General features: G+C 43.3%; 1 protein-coding gene across 1 annotated transcript in view; it reads right to left on the reverse strand.

Moving 5' to 3' along the window:
* GABRB3 (gamma-aminobutyric acid type A receptor subunit beta3) overlaps positions 1-21,442 on the reverse strand; it is a 169,822-nt gene that overhangs the window by 64,097 nt on the left and 84,283 nt on the right. Inside the window, exon 4 of the mRNA XM_066579271.1 lies at positions 4,001-4,221. Within this exon, the coding sequence (XP_066435368.1) occupies positions 4,001-4,221 (221 nt within the window). The remainder of the gene's footprint in view (positions 1-4,000; positions 4,222-21,442) is intronic.

The raw sequence follows: 21,442 nt of genomic DNA on the forward strand, positions 1-21,442 counted from the left end.
TTAGAAATCACCCGGGTGAGTCAATGCTAATGCACTGCATATATGATGATGCTACATTCCCCAACATCCTCCACTATTTTATTGTAAAATGAATGAATCATTTGATTTTTACAAGGATTGATGTGTATTAGAGAGGAATCGGGAACCTTCTATGTACTACGTTTCTGAAAGAAACTACTTTTCAAACAAAGAATACCTACAGGTAAAGAGCACAAAGCAAATCTTATGTTGCTACAGTATGTATAATTACCAGTAATAAATAAAGACGATGTCCAGGGCTTTAGATGCTGGGAATGGAACCTAGCAGCTGTTCTTTTTTCCCAAAGGCGCCATAACAAGTTTATCCAATGGTATCTATTACATTTATTTCCCATGTTTACTACCTTTTCAGAAGTACTGGCCTACAGTATCTCTTAAAGGTTTGTCACTTTTAGGTTCAAATGTTCTTTTCAAGTGGAAACATTATTAAAGAAGTTCTCATATGCGGTAAAATCATGCACATGTATGGCATGTCCTATTTTGAATTCCAACTAAAACCTCACTAAATACACATTTAATAATCTAGTCACAAGTGGAATACAGATGGATAAAGCCTTTTTCACAATGCACAATTATCGTGCAAATTGCTCGTTAGACTGAGTGGTTTGCAAGATAACTGTGGTGTGTGAACACATACAGTTAAAGACTGATTGGATCTTTCATGCAGACCTGTTTACTATGAAAGGAGGCAGGCGAGGCAGAACGATCCCCGGCCCGCTCCACCTCTAGTGACTGAACAATGATCACTTCTGTGTAAAAACGAAGAATGATAGTTGCTGGGACAGACCGTCATCTCACGTAAAAGGGGCTTCACTCTTTTTCTCACCAGCCCGTTCACACTCGGGCAGCCTGTTTAGACAGGAAAATCATTGTTTGTAACAATCAGTGTTTAAACGTAATGAGAAGCCAACGAGCCAACAATGATTTTTACGCCGGTTTAAACTGAATGATGAAAGAGATATGAACAATTCTCATTTGTCGTTGAATTGTTGGCTCATGTTTAAAATGGTTTTGCTTGTTTGAACGATTTTCTGAATGGCACACAGCATTAACGCAATGTGACATCACAGTGTGCCATCAGAGTGGTTTATTTACACTTTGAATTACTTTACAAGGGTCTCGTTGTGTTAAAATAAGAAAATAATAACTTTTTAATGGCTAGAGATAACTTTCTACACCCTGCTATCACAATCAATGTACAATTTGCCCTTTCTGTACATAATATTAAAAATATTTATATTCAAAATTGAATATGTCACACAAATTTTACATAAAGAACCAAGTAAGATGGTCTTGGTGTCTGTGATATTGACTCTCATTTCATAGTATGTTCTCAGAAGAAAGATAAGTGATATATCATATGTATACATTCATAATGGTTTCTATATTATGTCTTGTAAATTCTTTGTACCATCAACATGCTAAACAATGGAACGATGAGCTTATTGTATACACGTGAACTGTATATTGATAAAGTGCATATAATTTCATTATATCCGTCATAGAATATGGCTGCTATATAATTTTCTTAGCCAACGGTTGTACATTTCTCCCATTTAGACCAAAACTGAAGTGCAAAGCCATTCGGGTTATAATATTATTATAAATATAATTGTTAAAAATTTGCAAGTAATAAAGTATTATACACTAAAGTTAAAATAGTTGTGTATAATTAGAAAAAAGGAAATGTTCTTTTTTCTTCAAAGAACAGTTATTTGTAAGCTGTGACTGAATATTGCAGCTCATTCCCATTCAAATGAATGGGACTGAAATGCAATACAAGAAGCAGTCCGTGGACATACATGGTGCTATTTCTGGACAAAAGGAGACCCTTTTTTTCAATCCTGAAGAACCCAAATCACATCCTTCCTAGGCTTTACAGGAAATTACAGGGCATATAAATGTTATTACATAATACAATTCCTTTCAATATAGTACATGGGTCGTAATGGATTCCTAACACCTTAGCTAATTTTCATTTAATAAACTCAGATGGAATCTGCTGTACAAATCCATGACAAATCATATGAAGAATACAATAAAGTATAGTGAAAATTCCTGCACTCCAACAGACATCAAAAAGAAATAGAAAAAGGCTTGTTCTGCCGAAACGCGTTGTATGTACATAGGACTCCCCAGGTGGAGAGTCCTTCTGTTACTTCTTCAATAAACTGAGTCATTCTGACCGCATGGATTGGCTGTGGACCTGGTTATACCTGGCATAGGACGCAGGACCTACAGCATTATTATACAAGGCCTTTCTGGACCAAGAGAGGGGGGAGTTATTTACCCGGTGTACACTGGGTTCCTCGACTCTCCCGAGTGAGTACAACCCATTTCATTTTTGCTTGGAGCACAATAGAACTCTTCTTTATATTCAAATAGAAAAATCACTTACTTCAAAGAGGATTCTGCTGGGTAGGCAAGACTCCTTTAAAATCCAGGGCAGCCAATAATAATCCAAAATGGTTATAGAAATCGGGCTATTATGGGCTACCCTGGATTTTAAAGGAGTCTTGCGTACCCATCAGACTCCTCTATGAAGTAAGTGATTTTCTGATTTCTTTTTGATATCTATTCCCCTGCAGCACAGAGATTTTCTCTAAACTTTACCGTATTCTTCATTCCCACGACTGAGGTATTCTACTATCCCATTTTTTTCCTGCAATGCTCTCCCTGTGTTTTGAAGACGCTCTAAGGGATCTGGTCTATTCGACAAGTAAGGGCTCAGTCACACTGGCGCATCGGCACACGTACACCGGCGCCGATGCGCCCGTGTAACTGACAGTTAGAAGACGGCCGTACCTGAAGACGGCCGTCTCTCTCCAGCGCTGATGAAATAACACATGACCGAAAATGAAGCGAGTCACATGTTCTTTCCTCCGGCGCTGCAGAGAGACGGCCGTCTTCAGGTACGTCCGTCTCCTTCCTGCAGTTACACGGGCGCCGATGTGCCCGTGTGACTGAGGCCCAAGGCCTACTGGAACCAGCGGTGTGGATGCCTGTCATCTGATGGGCATTCCACATCAGGTGAGTTCCTTCCCCACTCATTTCATCATACCATCCGTTAATTGGAGTGCTATCCACATATTTATCTATGACAAATCATATGTTTGATGTTCCTTCCCTATGACTGTGTGATGCTTGCACATACTACCACTTAGTCTGGGAATTTCTGCTGCAGAAAACAGAGAGGCATAACCATAAATGTAATTTCCATCAACCTTCATAAATGTTACATTGATTGATTTGTAAATTACTGCTTTTTAGAATCTGGAACCCAAATTAAAAAGCTCCTGACAAGCATAGACAAAGCATACACATCAAAAGACATAGAGCACAGTAAAAACCTTACATTACTATTGTTGTAATTGTAACTCACACTCATAAACTGCACAATACAATGAAACTGATGCATTTCAGAGTGTTTCTTTCTGTAGAGGTAGATTATGTAGTCTAATGATAGGTTTCTAATATCAGTGCATTTTTAGCTAAAAAATACATTGGCCAATTTCTTTTCACATGTTATGATGTTAAAGGATTTGATTCCCAAAATTAGTTAATGTAGCTGTCACTGCAAAATAACTCCTGCCCAATAGGACATATGGACATCATGAAGGGAAAGGTGTCTTGGGTCTCTACTAGGGTAATTATTATTATTTATTTTTTTTTGCAATATATAGTGTTTCCTTCTGATTTTGAAATTAGTTGAGGTAAAGACTAGAAGCAATGTGAGAAAATATTACTTTACTGAAAGAATAGTAGACGCTTGGAACAAACTTCTAGCGGCTGTGGTTGGAAAATAAACCTTAAGTGAATGTCTGGAATAAACATATATCTAAGAGAAAAATAAAAAGGAAATACAAAAATACTGACTAGATGGACCATGTGGTATTTTTTTGCCATCAGTCAACTATGTTTCTATTTTACGGTATATTCATGCTGTTAAAGGCTTGCTTACCTTAAACCATATAAAACAGTCCCATCGGGATGAAGGCGAATCATTCGATTTTTTACAGTAACACCATGTACAAAGGACTTTTTATCATTTAGAAAATAAGTATCAGGAACCCATAGCTGATCTGCTACCCGGTTGTCAAGCGTGAGGTTGAGGGGAATGCCTGTATAAGCTAATCTCTTGTCCCTCCAGTATTGCTGAAAATACATCGTCAAAGTATAATCCTGTAAAGACAAAAGACATAACATTTAATATACCTTTAGCATCTATTTACATATTTCCTAATATTAGTCGTAATTGGTATTTCAATATATTTTAAAAACAATGCATGTATCTTGTATCTAGTATCTTAATTTCATTTCCAACATAAAATGTGAATCTGAGAGGGACTGTCAGGGGAAGTTTATACACATTTGGAGTCTCTGGATACATTTCTAGAGATCCTCGGAATGTCGGAAATTGATTGGAAACTGGCAGGCCGTTGGTTAGGATTGGTACATTATTGTTTGAGGAGGGATAACTCAGCACAGTCATGGACTAATATCTCCCCTTATATCTATCCCTATATTAAGTATCCCTCCTATCCGACTGACATGTGTAAGGTGTGTGGATGTTTTTTTTCCCCCCTCCCTCTTCCTATTAGGATATTTTAATTTGGGTAGTCGTACTAGGAGCTAGAATATAGGAAAGCTCAGAATTGGGTTTAGAAAAGTACAATTCTTGGTTTATTCAATGGACGTTGAAATTGATTAAGATTTTGCAGTCTGAGGCCTTAGTCAGACGGGCGTTTTTACGCGCGATTTGCGCATGCGCATGCGATTCGCGCATATATAGAACCAATGGTTCGCTATGGTACCGGTCACATGTCCGCTTTTTATGCGGATATGCGATAAATTATAGGACACGACGATTCGCAGATCGCGCCTATCTGCGTTCGGCGTTTTATATGCGCCCCCAAATCATTTTTTTCATGCGCATTTTGATGCGCACGGCGATTTTTCTCCGGTCAGACGGGCGTTTTGCTGCGACGATTAACGCGGCTAGGTGCAGATTTTTCCCGCGATTTTTCGCCCCCGGTCACGCGATTTGCGCATGCGCATCCGACATGCGATCCACAAATCGCGCGAAAAAACGCCCGTCTGACTAAGGCCTAATGAGGAATTTATCACTTCTGGTATCTAATCAATAGGCTGGATTCTGACGAAATAGGTGATATGTTAAATGCTAGATATTGAAAAAATATAGTTTTGTCAGGAAAATTGTTTATTTCTGGTTTTGTTAAAACAAAAATGTTTTCAATAAAAATTAATTATGCATAAAATGTGAATCTGAATTTCATTTTGATACTGTGAAATAATAACTATTTATTGTGCCTATCTCATAGTGTTTGCAGTATTATAAAGAGCTGCACACATTGATTTACAATGGAAACAGACATATAGTAATGAAGAATTCAGTTTCAGAATATGTGTTACATTATTTCAATTTTGCCTAAAATATGTTGATTTTGTCTACATTTCTGTGACATACAAAGATGTTTCTTTGTTGAAATCTAATAACTGTATGTTAAAGTGAAGGTATATATTCCATAGGATATTATAGATATTCAAAGACCCATATATTAACAGCATGGCTATAATTATTGCCTAAACTGGTGACTGGATAGATAAGTAGATACTGCATGTACAAAGCAATCTCATATATTAGGCAGTAAAGCCCCCTGTCCACGAGCGAGGTGGAATATTGCTAGCGATATTCCACCGCCGGGGAGCAGGGGGAAGCTGTCAGTTCTCTTTGGTGAGCCTATCTGCAGTATGCCGCGATTTGAGTCTCGCTATGATTCTCCGCTCGTGAACAAGGGGCCGTGCTTTCCATAGCAACACCAAGGAAAGTGTGCACTGCGTTACTCACGGCCAGATTATCTGTGCGAGTTACGCAATGCAAGATTGCCCATGGACAGGAGCCCTACAGGTCAGATAACAGGTTTACAGAAGTGTGATTTATTAATTCCATTTGACATTTTTCCTAAACTTCATAACTAGAATGTACAGCGGACTCATGGACAATTGTTGAACCACTGACTTCTATAGGAGAGTGTTCTAGGCATGCTCTGTGATCTCAGCAGAGGTCTGTCTGTATGGAGAGGGAAGAGGTGAGCTATGACCATTTCTTGTTGTGAATGATGGATCTTAGTTTTATCTACATTTATGTAGGTATTAGCTTTCATTATAACCCTTTGATTATAATGAGATGACTAGAGATGAGCGAACGTACTCGTCCGAGCTTGATATTCGTGCGAATATTAGGGTGTTCGGGATGCTCGTTACTCTTAACGAGCCCCACGCGGTGTTCCGGTTACTTTCAGTTTCCTCTCTGAGACGTTAGCGCGCTTTTCTGGCCAATTGAAAGACAGGGAAGGCATTACAACTTCCCCCTGTGACGTTCAAGCCCTATACCACCCCCCTGCTGTGAGTGGCTGGGGCGATCAGATGTCACCCGAGTATAAAAGTCGGCCCCTCCCGTGGCTCGCCTCAGATGCCTTGTGACTGAGTTAGCTGAGGGAAAGTGCTGCTGCTGGTGCTGCTGTAGGGAGAGTGTTAGGAGTGAGTGTAGGCTTCAAGAACCCCAACGGTCCTTCTCAGGGCCACATCTATCCGTGTGCAGTACTGTGGAGGGTGCTGTTAGCAGTGTTGCACAAATTTTTTTCTTTTCAAAATCGGCAGTCTGCAGAGCATTGCGCCTTGCAGTAATACTACAGCGACAAAAGTGGTGCTTAGGTAGGGAGAGTGTTAGGAGTGAGTGTAGGCTTCAAGAACCCCAACGGTCCTTCTTAGGGCCACATCTATCCATGTGCAGTACTGTGCAGGCTGCTGTTAGCAGTGTTGCATATTTTTTTCTTTTCAAAATCGGCTGTCTGCAGAGCATTGCGCCTTGCAGTAATACTACAGGGAGAGAATTGTGTAGGCAGGGCCAGAAGACATATATTATTGATTGAATATAGTCAGTGGGCCCTCCGTTTCCAAAAAAGGGAAAAATTGTATTTGTCCTGCAGTCTTGCGCCAATTTATTTCCTGCCTGGGAAAAGTAACCGCTGTGCTGCACTTCATATAACTGCATTTCTGTGCAACACATATCTTATCTGATTGAATATAGTCAGTGGGCCCTCCGTTTCCCAAAAAGGGAAACATTCTATTTGTCCTGCAGGCTTGCGCCAATTTATTTGCTGCTTGTGAAAAGTCTCCGCTCTGCTGCACTTCATATAACTGCATTTCTGTGCAACACATATCTTATCTGATTGAATATAGTCAGTGGGCCCTCCGTTTCCCAAAAAGGGAAACATTCTATTTGTCCTGCAGGCTTGTGCCAATTTATTTGCTGCCTGTGAAAAGTAACCGCTCTGCTGCACTTCATATAACTGCATTTCTGTGCAACACATATCTTATCTGATTGAATATAGTCAGTGGGCCCTCCGTTTCCCAAAAAGGGAAACATTCTATTTGTCCTGCAGGCTTGCGCCAATTTATTTGCTGCCTGTGAAAAGTAACCGCTCTGCTGCACTTCATATAACTGCATTTCTGTGCAACACATATCTTATCTGATTGAATATAGTCAGTGGGCCCCCCGTTTCCCAAAAAGGGAAACATTCTATTTGTCCTGCAGGCTTGCGCCAATTTATTTGCTGCCTGTGAAAAGTAACCGCTCTGCTGCACTTCATATAACTGCATTTCTGTGCAACACATATCTTATCTGATTGAATATAGTCAGTGGGCCCTCCGTTTCCAAAAAAGGGAAACATTCTATTTGACCTGCAGGCTTGCGCCAATTTATTTGCTGCCTGTGAAAAATAACTGCTCTGCTGCACTTCATATAACTGCATTTCTGTGCAACACATATCTTATCTGATTGAATATAGTCAGTGGGCCCTCCGTTTCCCAAAAAGGGAAACATTCTATTTGTCCTGCAGGCTTGCGCCAATTTATTTGCTGCCTGTGAAAAGTAACCGCTCTGCTGCACTTCATATAACTGCATTTCTGTGCAACACATATCTTATCTGATTGAATATAGTCAGTGGGCCCTCCGTTTCCCAAAAAGGGAAACATTCTATTTGTCCTGCAGGCTTGCGCCAATTTATTTGCTGCCTGTGAAAAGTAACCGCTCTGCTGCACTTCATATAACTGCATTTCTGTGCAACACATATCTTATCTGATTGAATATAGTCAGTGGGCCCTCTGTTTCCCAAAAAGGGAAACATTCTATTTGTCCTGCAGGCTTGCGCCAATTTATTTGCTGCCTGTGAAAAGTAACCGCTCTGCTGCACTTCATATAACTGCATTTCTGTGCAACACATATCTTATCTGATTGAATATAGTCAGTGGGCCCTCCGTTTCCCAAAAAGGGAAACATTCTATTTGTCCTGCAGGCTTGCGCCAATTTATTTGCTGCCTGTGAAAAGTAACCGCTCTGCTGCACTTCATATAACTGCATTTCTGTGCAACACATATCTTATCTGATTGAATATAGTCAGTGGGCCCTCTGTTTCCCAAAAAGGGAAACATTCTATTTGTCCTGCAGGCTTGCGCCAATTTATTTGCTGCCTGTGAAAAGTAACCGCTCTGCTGCACTTCATATAACTGCATTTCTGTGCAACACATATCTTATCTGATTGAATATAGTCAGTGGGCCCTCCGTTTCACAAAAAGGGAAACATTCTATTTGTCCTGCAGGCTTGCGCCAATTTATTTGCTGCCTGTGAAAAGTAACTGCTCTGCTGCACTTCATATAACTGCATTTCTGTGCAACACATATCTTATCTGATTGAATATAGTCAGTGGGCCCTCCTTTTCCCAAAAAGGGAAACATTCTATTTGTCCTGCAGGCTTGCGCCAATTTATTTGCTGCCTGTGAAAAGTAACCGCTCTGCTGCACTTCATATAACTGCATTTCTGTGCAACACATATCTTATCTGATTGAATATAGTCAGTGGGCCCTCCGTTTCCCAAAAAGGGAAACATTCTATTTGTCCTGCAGGCTTGCGCCAATTTATTTGCTGCCTGGGAAATCACTGGTAATACAGCATGCTGAGTTGTAGGGGTAAGCCTAGAGGACGTGGACGTGGACGTGGCCGAGGACGCGTAGGCCCAAGTGAGGGTGTGGGCACAGGGCGATCTCCTGATCAAGGTGTATCGCAGCCGACTGCTGCGCGATTAGGAGAGAGGCACGTTTCTGGCGTCCCCACATTCATCGCCCAATTAATGGGTCCACGCGGGAGACCTTTATTAGAAAATGAGCCGTGTGAGCAGGTCCTGTCGTGTATGGCAAAAAGTGCTTCGAGCAAGCCATCATCCACCCACAGTTCTGCGCCGTCCAGTGCTGCAAATCCAAATCCTCTGGCTGCTACTCCTCTTTCCTCCCAGCCTCCTCACTCCACTACAATGACACATGCTCAGGAGCGGGCAGACTCCCAGGAACTGTTCTCGGGCCCCTGCTCAGATTGGGCAGCAGTGGTTCCTCTCCAAGCAGAGGAGTTTATCGTCACTGATGCCCAACCATTCGAAAGTTCCCGGGGTCCGGGGGATGAGGCTGGGGACTTCCGGCAACTGTCTCAAGACCTTTCAGTGGGTGAGGAGGACGATGACGATGAGACACAGTTGTCTTGCAGTGAGGTAGTAGTAAGGGCAGTAAGTCCGAGGGAGGAGCGCACAGAGGATTCGGAGGAAGAGCAGCAGGACGATGAGGTGACTGACCCCACCTGGTGTGCAACGCCTACACAGGACAGGTCTTCAGAGGGGGAGGCACGGGCAGCAGCAGGGCAGGTTGCAAGAGGCAGTGCGGTGTCCTGGGGTAGAGGCAGGGCCAGACCAAATAATCCACCAACTGTTTCCCAAAGCACACCCTCGCGCCATGCCACCCTGCAGAGGCCGAGGTGCTCTAAGGTCTGGCAGTTTTTCACAGAGACGCCTGACGACCGACGAACAGTGGTGTGCAACCTTTGTCGCGCCAAGATCAGCCGGGGAGCCACCACCAACAGCCTCACCACCACCAGCATGCGCAGACATATGATGGCCAAGCACCCCACAAGGTGGGACGAAGGCCGTTCACCGCCTCCGGTTTGCACCGCTGCCTCTCCCCCTGTGCCCCAACCTGCCACTGAGATCCAACCCTGCTCTGAGGACACAGGCACTACCGTCCTCTGGCCTGCACCCACACCCTCACCTCCGCTGTCCTCGGCCCCATCCACCAATGTCTCGCACCGCACCGTCCAGCCGTCGCTAGCGCAAGTGTTTGAGCGCAAGCGCAAGTACGCCGCCACGCACCCGCACGCTCAAGCGTTAACCGTCCGCATAGCCAAATTTATCAGCCTTGAGATGCTGCCGTATAGGGTTGTGGAAACGGAGTCCTTCAAAAGTATGATGGAGGCGGCGGCCCCGCGCTACTCAGTTCCCAGTCGCCACTACTTTTCCCGATGTGCCGTCCCAGCCCTGCACGACCACGTCTCCCGCAACATTGTACGCGCCCTCACCAACGCGGTTACTGCCAAGGTCCACTTAACAACGGACACGTGGACAAGCACAGGCGGCCAGGGCCACTACATCTCCCTGACGGCACATTGGGTGAATTTAGTGGAGGCTGGGACAGAGTCAGAGCCTGGGACCGCTCACGTCTTACCCACCCCCTGAATTGCGGGCCCTAGCTCGGTGCTGGTATCTGCGGCGGTGTATGCTTCCTCCACTAAAGCACCCTCCTCCTCCTCTGCAACCTCTGTCTCGCAATCAAGATGTGTCAGCAGTAGCAGCACGTCGCCAGCAGTCGGTGTCGCGTGGCGTGGCAGCACAGCGGTGGGCAAGCGTCAGCAGGCCGTGCTGAAACTACTCAGCTTAGGAGATAAGAGGCACACGGCCCACGAACTGCTGCAGGGTCTGACAGAGCAGACCGACTGCTGGCTTGCGCCGCTGAGCCTCCAACCGGGCATGGTCGTGTGTGACAACGGCCGTAACCTGGTGGCGGCTCTGCAGCTCGGCAGCCTCACGCACGTGCCATGCCTGGCCCACGTCTTTAATTTGGTGGTTCAGCGCTTTCTGAAAAGCTACCCACGCTTGTCAGACCTGCTCGTAAAGGTGCGCCGGCTCTGCGCACATTTCCGCAAGTCCCACACGGACGCTGCCACCCTGCGGACACTGCAACATCGGTTTAATCTGCCAGTGCACCGACTGCTGTGCGACGTGCCCACACGGTGGAACTCTACACTCCACATGTTGGCCAGGCTCTATGAGCAGCGTAGAGCTATAGTGGAATACCAACTCCAACATGGGCGGCGCAGTGGGAGTCAGCCTCCTCAATTATTTTCAGAAGAGTGGGCCTGGTTGGCAGACATCTGCCAGGTCGTTCAAAACTTTGAGCAGTCTACCCAGGTGGTGAGCAGCGATGCTGCAATCATTAGCGTCACCATTCCTCTGCTATGCATCTTGAGAAATTCCCTGCAAACCATAAAGGCAGCCGCTTTGCACTCGGAAACAGAGCCGGGGGAAGACAGTATGTCGCTGGATAGTCAGAGCACCCTCCTGTCTATATCTCAGCGCGTTCAGGAAGAGGAGGAGGAGCATGAGGAGGATGAGGAGGAGGGGGAAGAGACAGCTTGGCCCACTGCTGACAGTACCCATGCTGCTTGCCTGTCATCATTTCAGCGTGTATGGCCTGAGGAGGAGGAGGAGGAGGATCCTGAAAGTGATCTTCCTAGTGAGGACAGCCATGTGTTGCGTACAGGTACCCTGGCACACATGGCTGACTTCATGTTAGGATGCCTTTCTCGTGACCCTCGCGTTACACGCATTCTGGCCACTACAGATTACTGGGTGTACACACTGCTCGACCCATGCTATAAGGAGAACCTTCCCACTCTCATTCCCGAAGAGGAAATGAGAGGGTTCGAGAGTGTTGCTATACCACAGGACCCTGGCGGACAAGCTGATGGTAAAATTCCCATCCGACAGCGCTAGTGGCAGAAGGCGCAGTTCCGAGGGCCAGGTAGCAGGGGAGGTGCGGAGATCGAGCAGCATGTACAGCCCAGGCAGTGCAACAGTCTTTAAGGGCCTGGACAGCTTTATGGCTCCCCACCAAGACTGTGTCACCGCTCCCCAGTCAAGGCTGAGTCGGCGGGAGCACTGTAAAAGGATGGTGAGGGAGTACGTAGCCGATCGCACGACCGTCCTCCGTGACGCCTCTGCCACCTACAACTACTGGGTGTCGAAGCTGGACACGTGGCCTGAACTAGCGCTGTATGCCCTGGAGATGCTTGCTTGTCCTGCGGCTAGCGTCTTGTCGGAGAGGGTGTTTAGTGCGGCTGGGGGAATCATCACAGATAAGCGTACCCGACTGTCAACCGACAGTGCCGACAGGCTAACACTCAACAAGATGAACAAAGCCTGGATTTCCCCAGACTTCTCTTCTCCACCAGCGGACAGCAGCGATACCTAAGCAATACGTAGGCTGCACCCGCGGATGGAAGCATCGTTCTCTCTCACCATCCAAAACGGGGACATTTCTGCTTCATCAATCTGTGTCTAATATTTCTCCTCCTCCTCCTGCTCCTCCTCCTGAAACCTCACGTAATCACGCTGAACGTGCAATTTTTCTTAGGGCCACAAGGCTCACTCATATAATTTTTCTAAAAATTTTTTATACGTTTCAATGCTCTTAAAAGCGTTGGAACTTTAACTTGAAACAATTTTTCGTTAAACTGGGCTGCCTCCAGGCCTAGTTACCACTTAAGCCACATTAACCAAAGCGATTAATGGGTTTCACCTGCCATCTTGGTTGGGCATGGCCAATTTTTACTGTGGTACATTAGTACTGTTGGTACACCAATTTTTTTGGGCCCTCGCCTACAGTGTAATCATAGCAATTTCTATGTTCTTCGCCTGCACTCATGGTACAGAAAGGTGTGTGGGGTTGGCCTACACTTTAGCTACATAAATGTAACTTGGGCCTTGGCTATACTGCAGCTACTGAAATGGAACTAAGACTGCGCTCCCACTATACTGCTGCTTCGGAATTGTTCCTGGGGCCTGTGTAGGCTGCTACTATTACTTAAATGGAACTTAGACTATGCTCCTCCTATACTGCTGCTTCGGAATTGTTACTGGGGTCTGTCTTAAGTGCTACTATTACTGAAATGGAACGAAGACTGCGCTCCCACTATACTGCTGCTTCGGAATTGTTACTGGGGCCTGTCTTGAGTGCTACTATTACTGAAATGGAACTAATACTGTGCTCCCCCTATAATGCTGCTAGTGATATGTTAGTGGGGCCTGTCCTAATGCTACGGCTGAAATGTTACGAATTTTGGGCTCTGCCTATACCGCTGCTAATGGTATGTCTCTGGGGTGTGGAAACAGAGGCTTCCCAAAGACATGATGGCGGCGAGGCCATTTCCCACCAACGCGGTTACTGTTAAGGTGCATATAACCACGGACACGTGGAGAGGACATGTAGTGCCTCAAAAACATCCCCCGCCACGGCCCACTTAATCCTGGCCACATTCCGAAAACCAACAAAATAAAACCGCGCTACTAGGTCCGCAGTCACCACCACATTACCACCAACGCGGTTACTGTTAAGGTGCATATAACCACGGACATGTGGAGAGGACACGTAGTGCCTCAAAAACATCCCCCTCCTCCTCCAACAATGAAAACATTCTTGGCAAATGCCTTTGCATTGGTTCGTCTGGTGGCAGTCCAAGAATTTCACCTTTACCGACACTACAAGAGAGCCCCCCCACCATCCCCCCGCCACGGCCCACTTAATCCTGGCCACATTCCGAAAACCACCAAAATAAAACCGCGCTACTAGGTCCGCAGTCACCACCACATTACCACCAACGCGGTTACTGTTAAGGTGCATATAACCACGGACACGTGGAGAGGACACATAGTGCCTCAAAAACATCCCCCGCCACGGCCAACTTAATCCTGGCCACATTCCGAAAACCAACAAAATACAACCGCGCTACTAGGTCCGCAGTCACCACCACATTACCACCAACGCGGTTACTGTTAAGGTACATATTACCAGTCTGACTGGGGCATGCAGACACCTTGACAGAATGAATAGTGTGTGGCACATAGGTTCCCCATTGCTATGCCCACGTGTGCAGCTCCTGATGGCGGTGGCACAGGATTATATTTCTCATTGCTTCTGTACAGCATTGTGGGCTATCGTCCCACCACTTTTAAAGAGGGTCGCTACCTAGCCGTGCCAACCCTCTGCAGTGTGTGCCTGCAGTTCCTCCTCATGGCAGACGCACTTATAAATAGACATGAGGGTGGTGTGGCATGAGGGCAGCTGAAGGCTGCGCAGGGACAGTTTGGTGTGCGCTGTGGACACTGCGTCGTGCAGGGGGGAGGGGGGTTGGGCAGCATGTAACCCAGGAGAAGTGGCAGCAGAGTGTCATGCAGGCAGTGATTGTGCTTTGTTGTAGGTAGTGTGGTGCTTAGCTAAGGTATGCCATGCTAATGAGGGCTATTCAGAAGTAAAAGTTGTTGGGAGGGGGGGGGGCCCACTCTTGCCGGTATTGTGGCTTAATAGTGGGACCTGGGAACTTGAGATGCAGCCCAACATGTAACCCCTCGCCTGCCCTATCCGTTGCTGTGTCGTTCCCATCACTTTCTTGAATTGCCCAGATTTTCACACATGGAAACCTTAGCGAGCATCGGCGAAATACAAAAATGCTCGGGTCGCCCATTGACTTCAATGGGGTTCGTTACTCGAAACGAACCCTCGAGCATTGCGAAAATTTCATCCCGAGTAACGAGCACCCGAGCATTTTGGTGCTCGCTCATCTCTAGAGATGACTGCTGAAAAGTTTTGCTTGCAGAACAAGAAGTGTCAGCCTATGAGCTTACTAGGATATTAGGATTTAAAAAAAAATCTATACATAGTGACATGGAAAATAGAAACAAAGTCACCAAAGGTTACACATTCCATTTAAAAACAAATGCCAAATACTCAGTAACCTTCCCTATTGTAAACACCTTTTTGCATAATATCCAGGCACACAATGTAATAGTCCTGTACACCCATGAAAAATGTATGTTCCAATCAGGGAGAGGGATTAGAATTAGCCGTAATTCTCTGACATATGGTGTTAAGTACTAATGCCAGATTTAATCCATAATTACCACTAGTTCTGTAACAATGACTTTTCATGACTCTTAGAACAGGAGGGGAGGGGGTGTTTCAATGCCCCACATTTATTACACAATTGGGCATCTTTTATCAAAGTTGTCTTATAGCAACCAATCAGATCTCAGCTTTCATTTCTGAAAGATAGTGTAGGAAAATGTGTCATAATTATTAAGTATATTGCATTATTTTGATACATTTGGCACTGTTATCATTTCTTGCCTTCTAACCCATTTTTGGAACAGTTGCTACGGATTGCAGTGGATCCGTTGTTGTGGATCAGCTGACTTCAATGCTCAGTCAATCTCATTTAGGGAAGAGGTCCTTTTGGTCTAGCCTCCTTGTAAGTATCATTGGCCTCTGCAGTGTGGTTGCTGATGATAGCTATAACAGTGTGTGTTTAGAGTACCTTGTTCTAATCTAGGTTGTTCTTGTCAATGGGATCTTTTTGCTATGCTTTCCCGTCCAGCCTTGTCTCCTCCTTCCTTGTTTGTATATGTCTAGGTTTATTTTTCAGGCTACTTATCTGGGTTGTATTACCTTTTTTTTCTCTCCGGAACAGCATTTCAGACAGGGAAAAGGCCCACACGAAGCAATGATCACTCAAAAATCGCTAAAAAGTGATTGTTTGAGCGATAATCTTTGCGTCAAAATATGCAGCCATTGTGCACTTTTCGTGCACTGCTAGCTGATTGTTAAATTCAGGTCAACCTAAAAATCCTCATGTGGTCTTATCAGGACTGCACACTGAGTTCTCCGCGGGTAGTGCTGATAGCATTGTTTCCCGTCAGAGAACAAAGGAGCTGACTGGAGATAAGAGCCCTCCATCTATTAACTGCATTCAGCTAAAGGCTTCATTTGCACACTAATTATGCAAAATTATCCCTAAAAGCTGTCACTTAAACTATCATTTGAGCAATCTTTGTGCGATCATCGCTCCGTGTAAATGGGCCTTAACCATTAGCAGTAACTGAGGTCTTCTTGGGGTCAGTAGATTCTGGTGTTAGGGTCAGTGTCAGTGAGAGATTAGGGAAAGATATAGACAGAGCTAGTGTTTGGGATAGGATTTATCTAGTTATTTTTGTTCTATACCATCTGCTCCAGTCTCCACTGTCATTTTCAACATCGTCATCATTCTGCTCATCGGGTTACAATCACCTTCTGCCTATGTTATCTAATGGTAAGTCCCTAATTTTGCAATTGTGTTTTCTATTGTACTGACAACTGCTTAACCCTTTAATGACGCAGCCCTTTTTTTTCTTTTTCGTTTTTTTCTCCCCCCTTTTAAAAAAATCGTAACTCCTTTATTTATCCATCATTGTAGCTGTATAAGGCCTTTTTTTGTGGAACAAGTTGTATATTTCAATAGTACTATTTCATGTACCATATAATGTACTGAAAAACTTTTTAAAAATTCTATGTAGAACAAAATGAAAAAAGAAAAATGAAATTCCACCATCTTTCAGTGAGTCTTGTTTCTACAGCGCACAAGCTACAAGAAAAATGACATGATAACTTTATTCTATGGGTCAGTACGATTACTACGATACCAAACTTGTATAGTTCTTTTTTTGCTGTACTACTTTTATTTTTTTTTCAAAGACATTAAATTTTTTACAGTTATTTTCTGCAGCCATCTTCTGCACACAAACAGTTTTTCTTTTTTTTTTTTTTGTCGACGTTGTTGTGCGAGGGCTCATTTTTTGCGGGAGACCCTGTAGTTTACGTTGGTACCATTTCAGAATACATACGACTTTTTGATCGCTTTTTATTGCATTTTTTCTGGGAGACAGGGTGACTGTAAAAGAGCATTTCTGGCGTTCTTAATTTTTTTCTTTCGGACGACGTTCACCGTACAGGGTAAATAACGCACTACTTTGATAGATCGGACTTCTACAGATGCGGCGATATCAAATATGTATCTTTGTTTTATGAGTTGGATTTTTTTTATTATAGATATGGCAAAGGAGGGTGATTTAAACTTTTAAATTTTTTTTATTCACAATTAGTAAAACTTTATTGATCTTATTTTAACTTTTTTTTAAGCCCGACAGGGGACCACAACATATGATGTTTTGATCGCTCCTGTAGTATGATGTAATGCCACGGGGATGGCTTGATAGGCAGTCTGTTAAGACAGCCCTGGGGCCTTTCAAAAGACCGCTGGCTGCCATGATACCTGCACGTCTCCCTATGATCTCTTCGTGGGGAGGCCATACAGAACCAGAGTTGACAGCGGTATTTAAAGAGTTAATAGCTGCGATTGACCATGTGGCTGATTGCAGCTACTGCTTGTGGGTGTCAGCTGTAATAAACAGCTGACGCCCACACTGAATAAAGAGAGGTCACCCCGTGATCTCGCTTCATACATAGCCCAACACTGCAGGATGTAAGTGTAGGCCCTGGAGTGGTAAGGGGTTAATATCATTTAAGGCCCCCTGTACATGGCAGAGCTGGATTCCACAAGCTGGATCCCGCAGCGGAATCCATCTATGCCAGCAGCGATGTCCGCGCGTACCTGATGACTTTCATTTTCATCTGTGCTGTGGATGGTCCATACAGCGAGCCATTGGACATGCGCAGTGCGAATTCTTTTTTTCAAAGTCTTGCTTTGAATGCGCATTCCCTAACCTTTCTGCAATGTGATTGTGGAAGGCCCGCGGATCGGATGGCTTCCATTGAATTAAATGGAAGCCGTCAGTGCGGAATCATCACAAAAATGGAGGCTGCTGCAATTTTCTACTGTGCTTGCGGAAACCGCAATTGGTTTCCGCAAGTGTGCAGAAAGAATCGATTTCCCATAATATGCTACGGGCTCTATTCCGCAGCAAATATCCATCTGTGGGCAGGAGCCCTATATCAGTCTGACTATTCAGCTCTACTGTAAATTTTAGGAATATCTGAGTATTGGAAACAAATATCCCGGAAAGGCAACTGCTAAAGGGGAAGCCAGATTCTGCTGGTTAGCGTCCAGCTGGTGTCCTTGCAGCCACAAAGTAAAAAACATTTATGGACATGTTTACATTACCATTTGGCATTTATGACACTGCTGACAAATGTGGACCAATTAGTTTCCCTCTGTTGAAAGCCTTCAGTGGACAGATTGATGCATAAAGTAATAAGGTAGAGAGTAGAATAGAGCTAATATGTATGAGTGATAGTGATAGCCTATCTTACTAAGAGAGAAATATATACTGTCCTTCCAACATACGTGAATAATAATACAATGCAATCTCATTCATAATCACTTCTATAATCTATTATGTTCACTCTATAAAAGTTCTGAATTACTTAAGAGCTGCAGAAGAGCCCTGGAGTTCATGGAACAACTAAAGCAAACAAGGGAATAAGCCAAAGCCAGCCTTGAGCGAATATAACCCCATTACTTATTTCCCAATAATACCAGAAGAAAACAGTTTCTGTCTGAGGATAAAAAGATAAAATTCACTTGAGCAGACAAAAAGAAAATAGATAAAATCCACTTCATCGTAACTCCAAAACATAAAAATTGTCTGGTCATGTAGACTCATGTAGGTAGATAAATCAATCAGGGGTTTATAAGAAACAAGCAAGCAAACAAAGAAACATATTGGAATTCACTTACAAAGAATCCAAGTGTAAACCCATGGGAAATAAATATCCCTTCTATAATCTTATTAGTGGCAATGGCTAGTGCACTTTTATTACAAATGTTATAATGTCACAAGTTTTTATATAAATTGCTAAATCATCCAAAGCAAATAGTAGGCTCTGCTGCAAAAGAGCAAGTTAGATGTAAATCCGCATGCAGTATGTTCTTAAATGTAGGGTTACATTTGCTGGAAGAGTAATTAAACCCACAATGGCAAAAAAATAAGGAGCATAGCAGTATAATCCTGAATAAAAGCAAAGATTGCAACTGGTATATATGATAAAGGTTAGAAAGTAAACTGCTTTATTGTATTTATGAACTAAGAACATAAGATATGGAATTTTTTTCAAGTGCGTAGTAATTAAATTTCATTTTTCCAAAGAGTTTAAGACTTTTAGCTAGTCTATATTTGAGCTCTGACACAGATTCAGTTCACAGTCCTATTCCCATATTCAACCCTTTCATGATCAAGGGTCATTGATACGCCTGTGTTCAGGTCACATTCTGCAGTTCTAGTGTTCTCACTTTCAAAAATCATAACTTTTTATTTTTTAGGTGCCATAACTACATAGGGGCTTGCTATTTTTGGGCCGATTTGTATTTTTCAATGGTAATATTTAACATTCCATATAATGTATTGGAAGATTTAAAAAAAAAATTCTATGGCCCATGTCACACAGGCATTTTTGCAAACGCAGAAAATAGAGCCCATTTATTTCAATTGGTTCGATCACAAGCACCTATTTTACAAATACACAATGCCCGATGCACTAAAATGCAGCACAAATATATATATGCTTGTGTGACACAGGCCTAAGTGGGGCAAAGTGGGAAAAAAACTCAATTGCACTATTCGGGGGAGAGGTGCGGTAAAAGTGACATGTCTTTACTCTGTGGGTCAGTACAATTACAGTGATATGAAATTTGTATCGTTTTTTATATAGTAGTTTATTTTCTTGTTGATAGGGCTGTGTGAGGGCTAGTTTTTTAGTGGGATGACCTGTAGTTTCTATTGGTACCATTTTTGGGAACATGCAACTTTTTAGTAGCCTTCTCTTCAATTTTTTCTTGGAGATAGAGTGGCCAAAAAAAAGGGCAATTCTACCATTGCGCTAATCATGAGGTATTAATAATAATAATAATAATAATAATATATTTTAATAAATTATGCCTTTATAGATATAGCTATACCAATTTTTAGATAAAAAAGAAGGGTATACTCACTTCTCCTAGAGCACTGAGATGCAGTTGACAGCTGCTGCCGATATTGGCGGTGACTTTTGGGTAGACCGTCAGGCAGAAGCATGTCATCACTGCAGCCAATGAGAGGCAACAGTGTCACAATCAGCACTCCAAGCATGAGGGCTCTTATCCTGAGTGCCATCATACCAGTGGTCACATGCTTCCATCTGGCTGTCTAACCACAATTCTCCGCTGATACCGACAGCAGCTGTCAATGGTATCCGGGGGCTCCAGGAGGGATGAACATGCTCTTGTTTAACAAAACCCCTTTAATTATTTTCTTTTGAATCTAAAATTAAATAAATAAATCATGATATTTGTATTGCGCCAATTTATTCTGCAGCGCTTTCAGGTAATTTATTACCCCCCACCAAACTATATACAGATCTTCTTGATCTGTATATAGAAAGAACAGAGCATTGCCAGTAACCATGGGACTCCATAGCAAAACGTTAAAAGGGCCCCACACAGCCACTACCACCTTCTGTTCAGAATAGCTTAGAAGAAAGTGGACAGAATTAAGGCCATAATACTATGGTGTTCATTCTGTCCCATCGATTTCTTCTCTTTTCTTTAGTCTCCTAATGAGCTGTATTCAGTTTTTCACAGCCACCTGCAATCTCTCTTCTATCATCTAGAGTGCTCACTAAAACCTCTGTGAATCGCTGCTGGACCCTGCCATTTAATACAAAAATGAATAAAAGGTCATGATACCTGTAGATATAGTGGGATTATTCTGATTAGTTCTTGTACGTAGTTATATTCAAAATAAAATGTATCAGTTATAACTTAAACTGTTAGAAGAGCTGCTATTTTAAAAAACTTGTAATCCTCATATTTGTGTTTTTAATCATACCAACAGAACCAGTAACAAAATAACAAAATAATCATCAAATTAAATTCCTTAGAATTAAAAAAAAATAGCAAAAAAAGTGTGATTGATATAACATAACCTATAAAATATATGAATTAAAAATGCCTCAGCATCAAATTTATATACAGACAGTAAAACATTTCCTTTCTGGGGTTACAGACAAAGATGGATCTTACCAGACCCTCCAGGACTTAGGTCTATGTATCTCCAAATGTGAATCCTTCACCTGTGGCAGGATCAGTTGTGAACGGGTTAGTTTAGGCTGTCCCTTATGTGTCCTAGCAGTGTAAACCTGACCCGTACTATAAAGAACTGCCGCAGAACTCCCATCCTGAAATGGACAACCCCATCCAGAGCCTGGGAGTGTATGCGGAACACAGCAAGAATGAGGGATCGGATGAGTATAAAAAGAAACTCCCTGGATTCTACATCACCTAAACTATAAGCACCATAACTAAGTTTATGACACTTATAGGTGAAGACAGGTTCCCTTTAAAGAACAAACTATACTAACCCC

The sequence above is a fragment of the Eleutherodactylus coqui genome, chromosome 1 (genome assembly GCF_035609145.1).
Source record: "Eleutherodactylus coqui strain aEleCoq1 chromosome 1, aEleCoq1.hap1, whole genome shotgun sequence".
Lineage (NCBI taxonomy): Eukaryota > Metazoa > Chordata > Amphibia > Anura > Eleutherodactylidae > Eleutherodactylus > Eleutherodactylus coqui.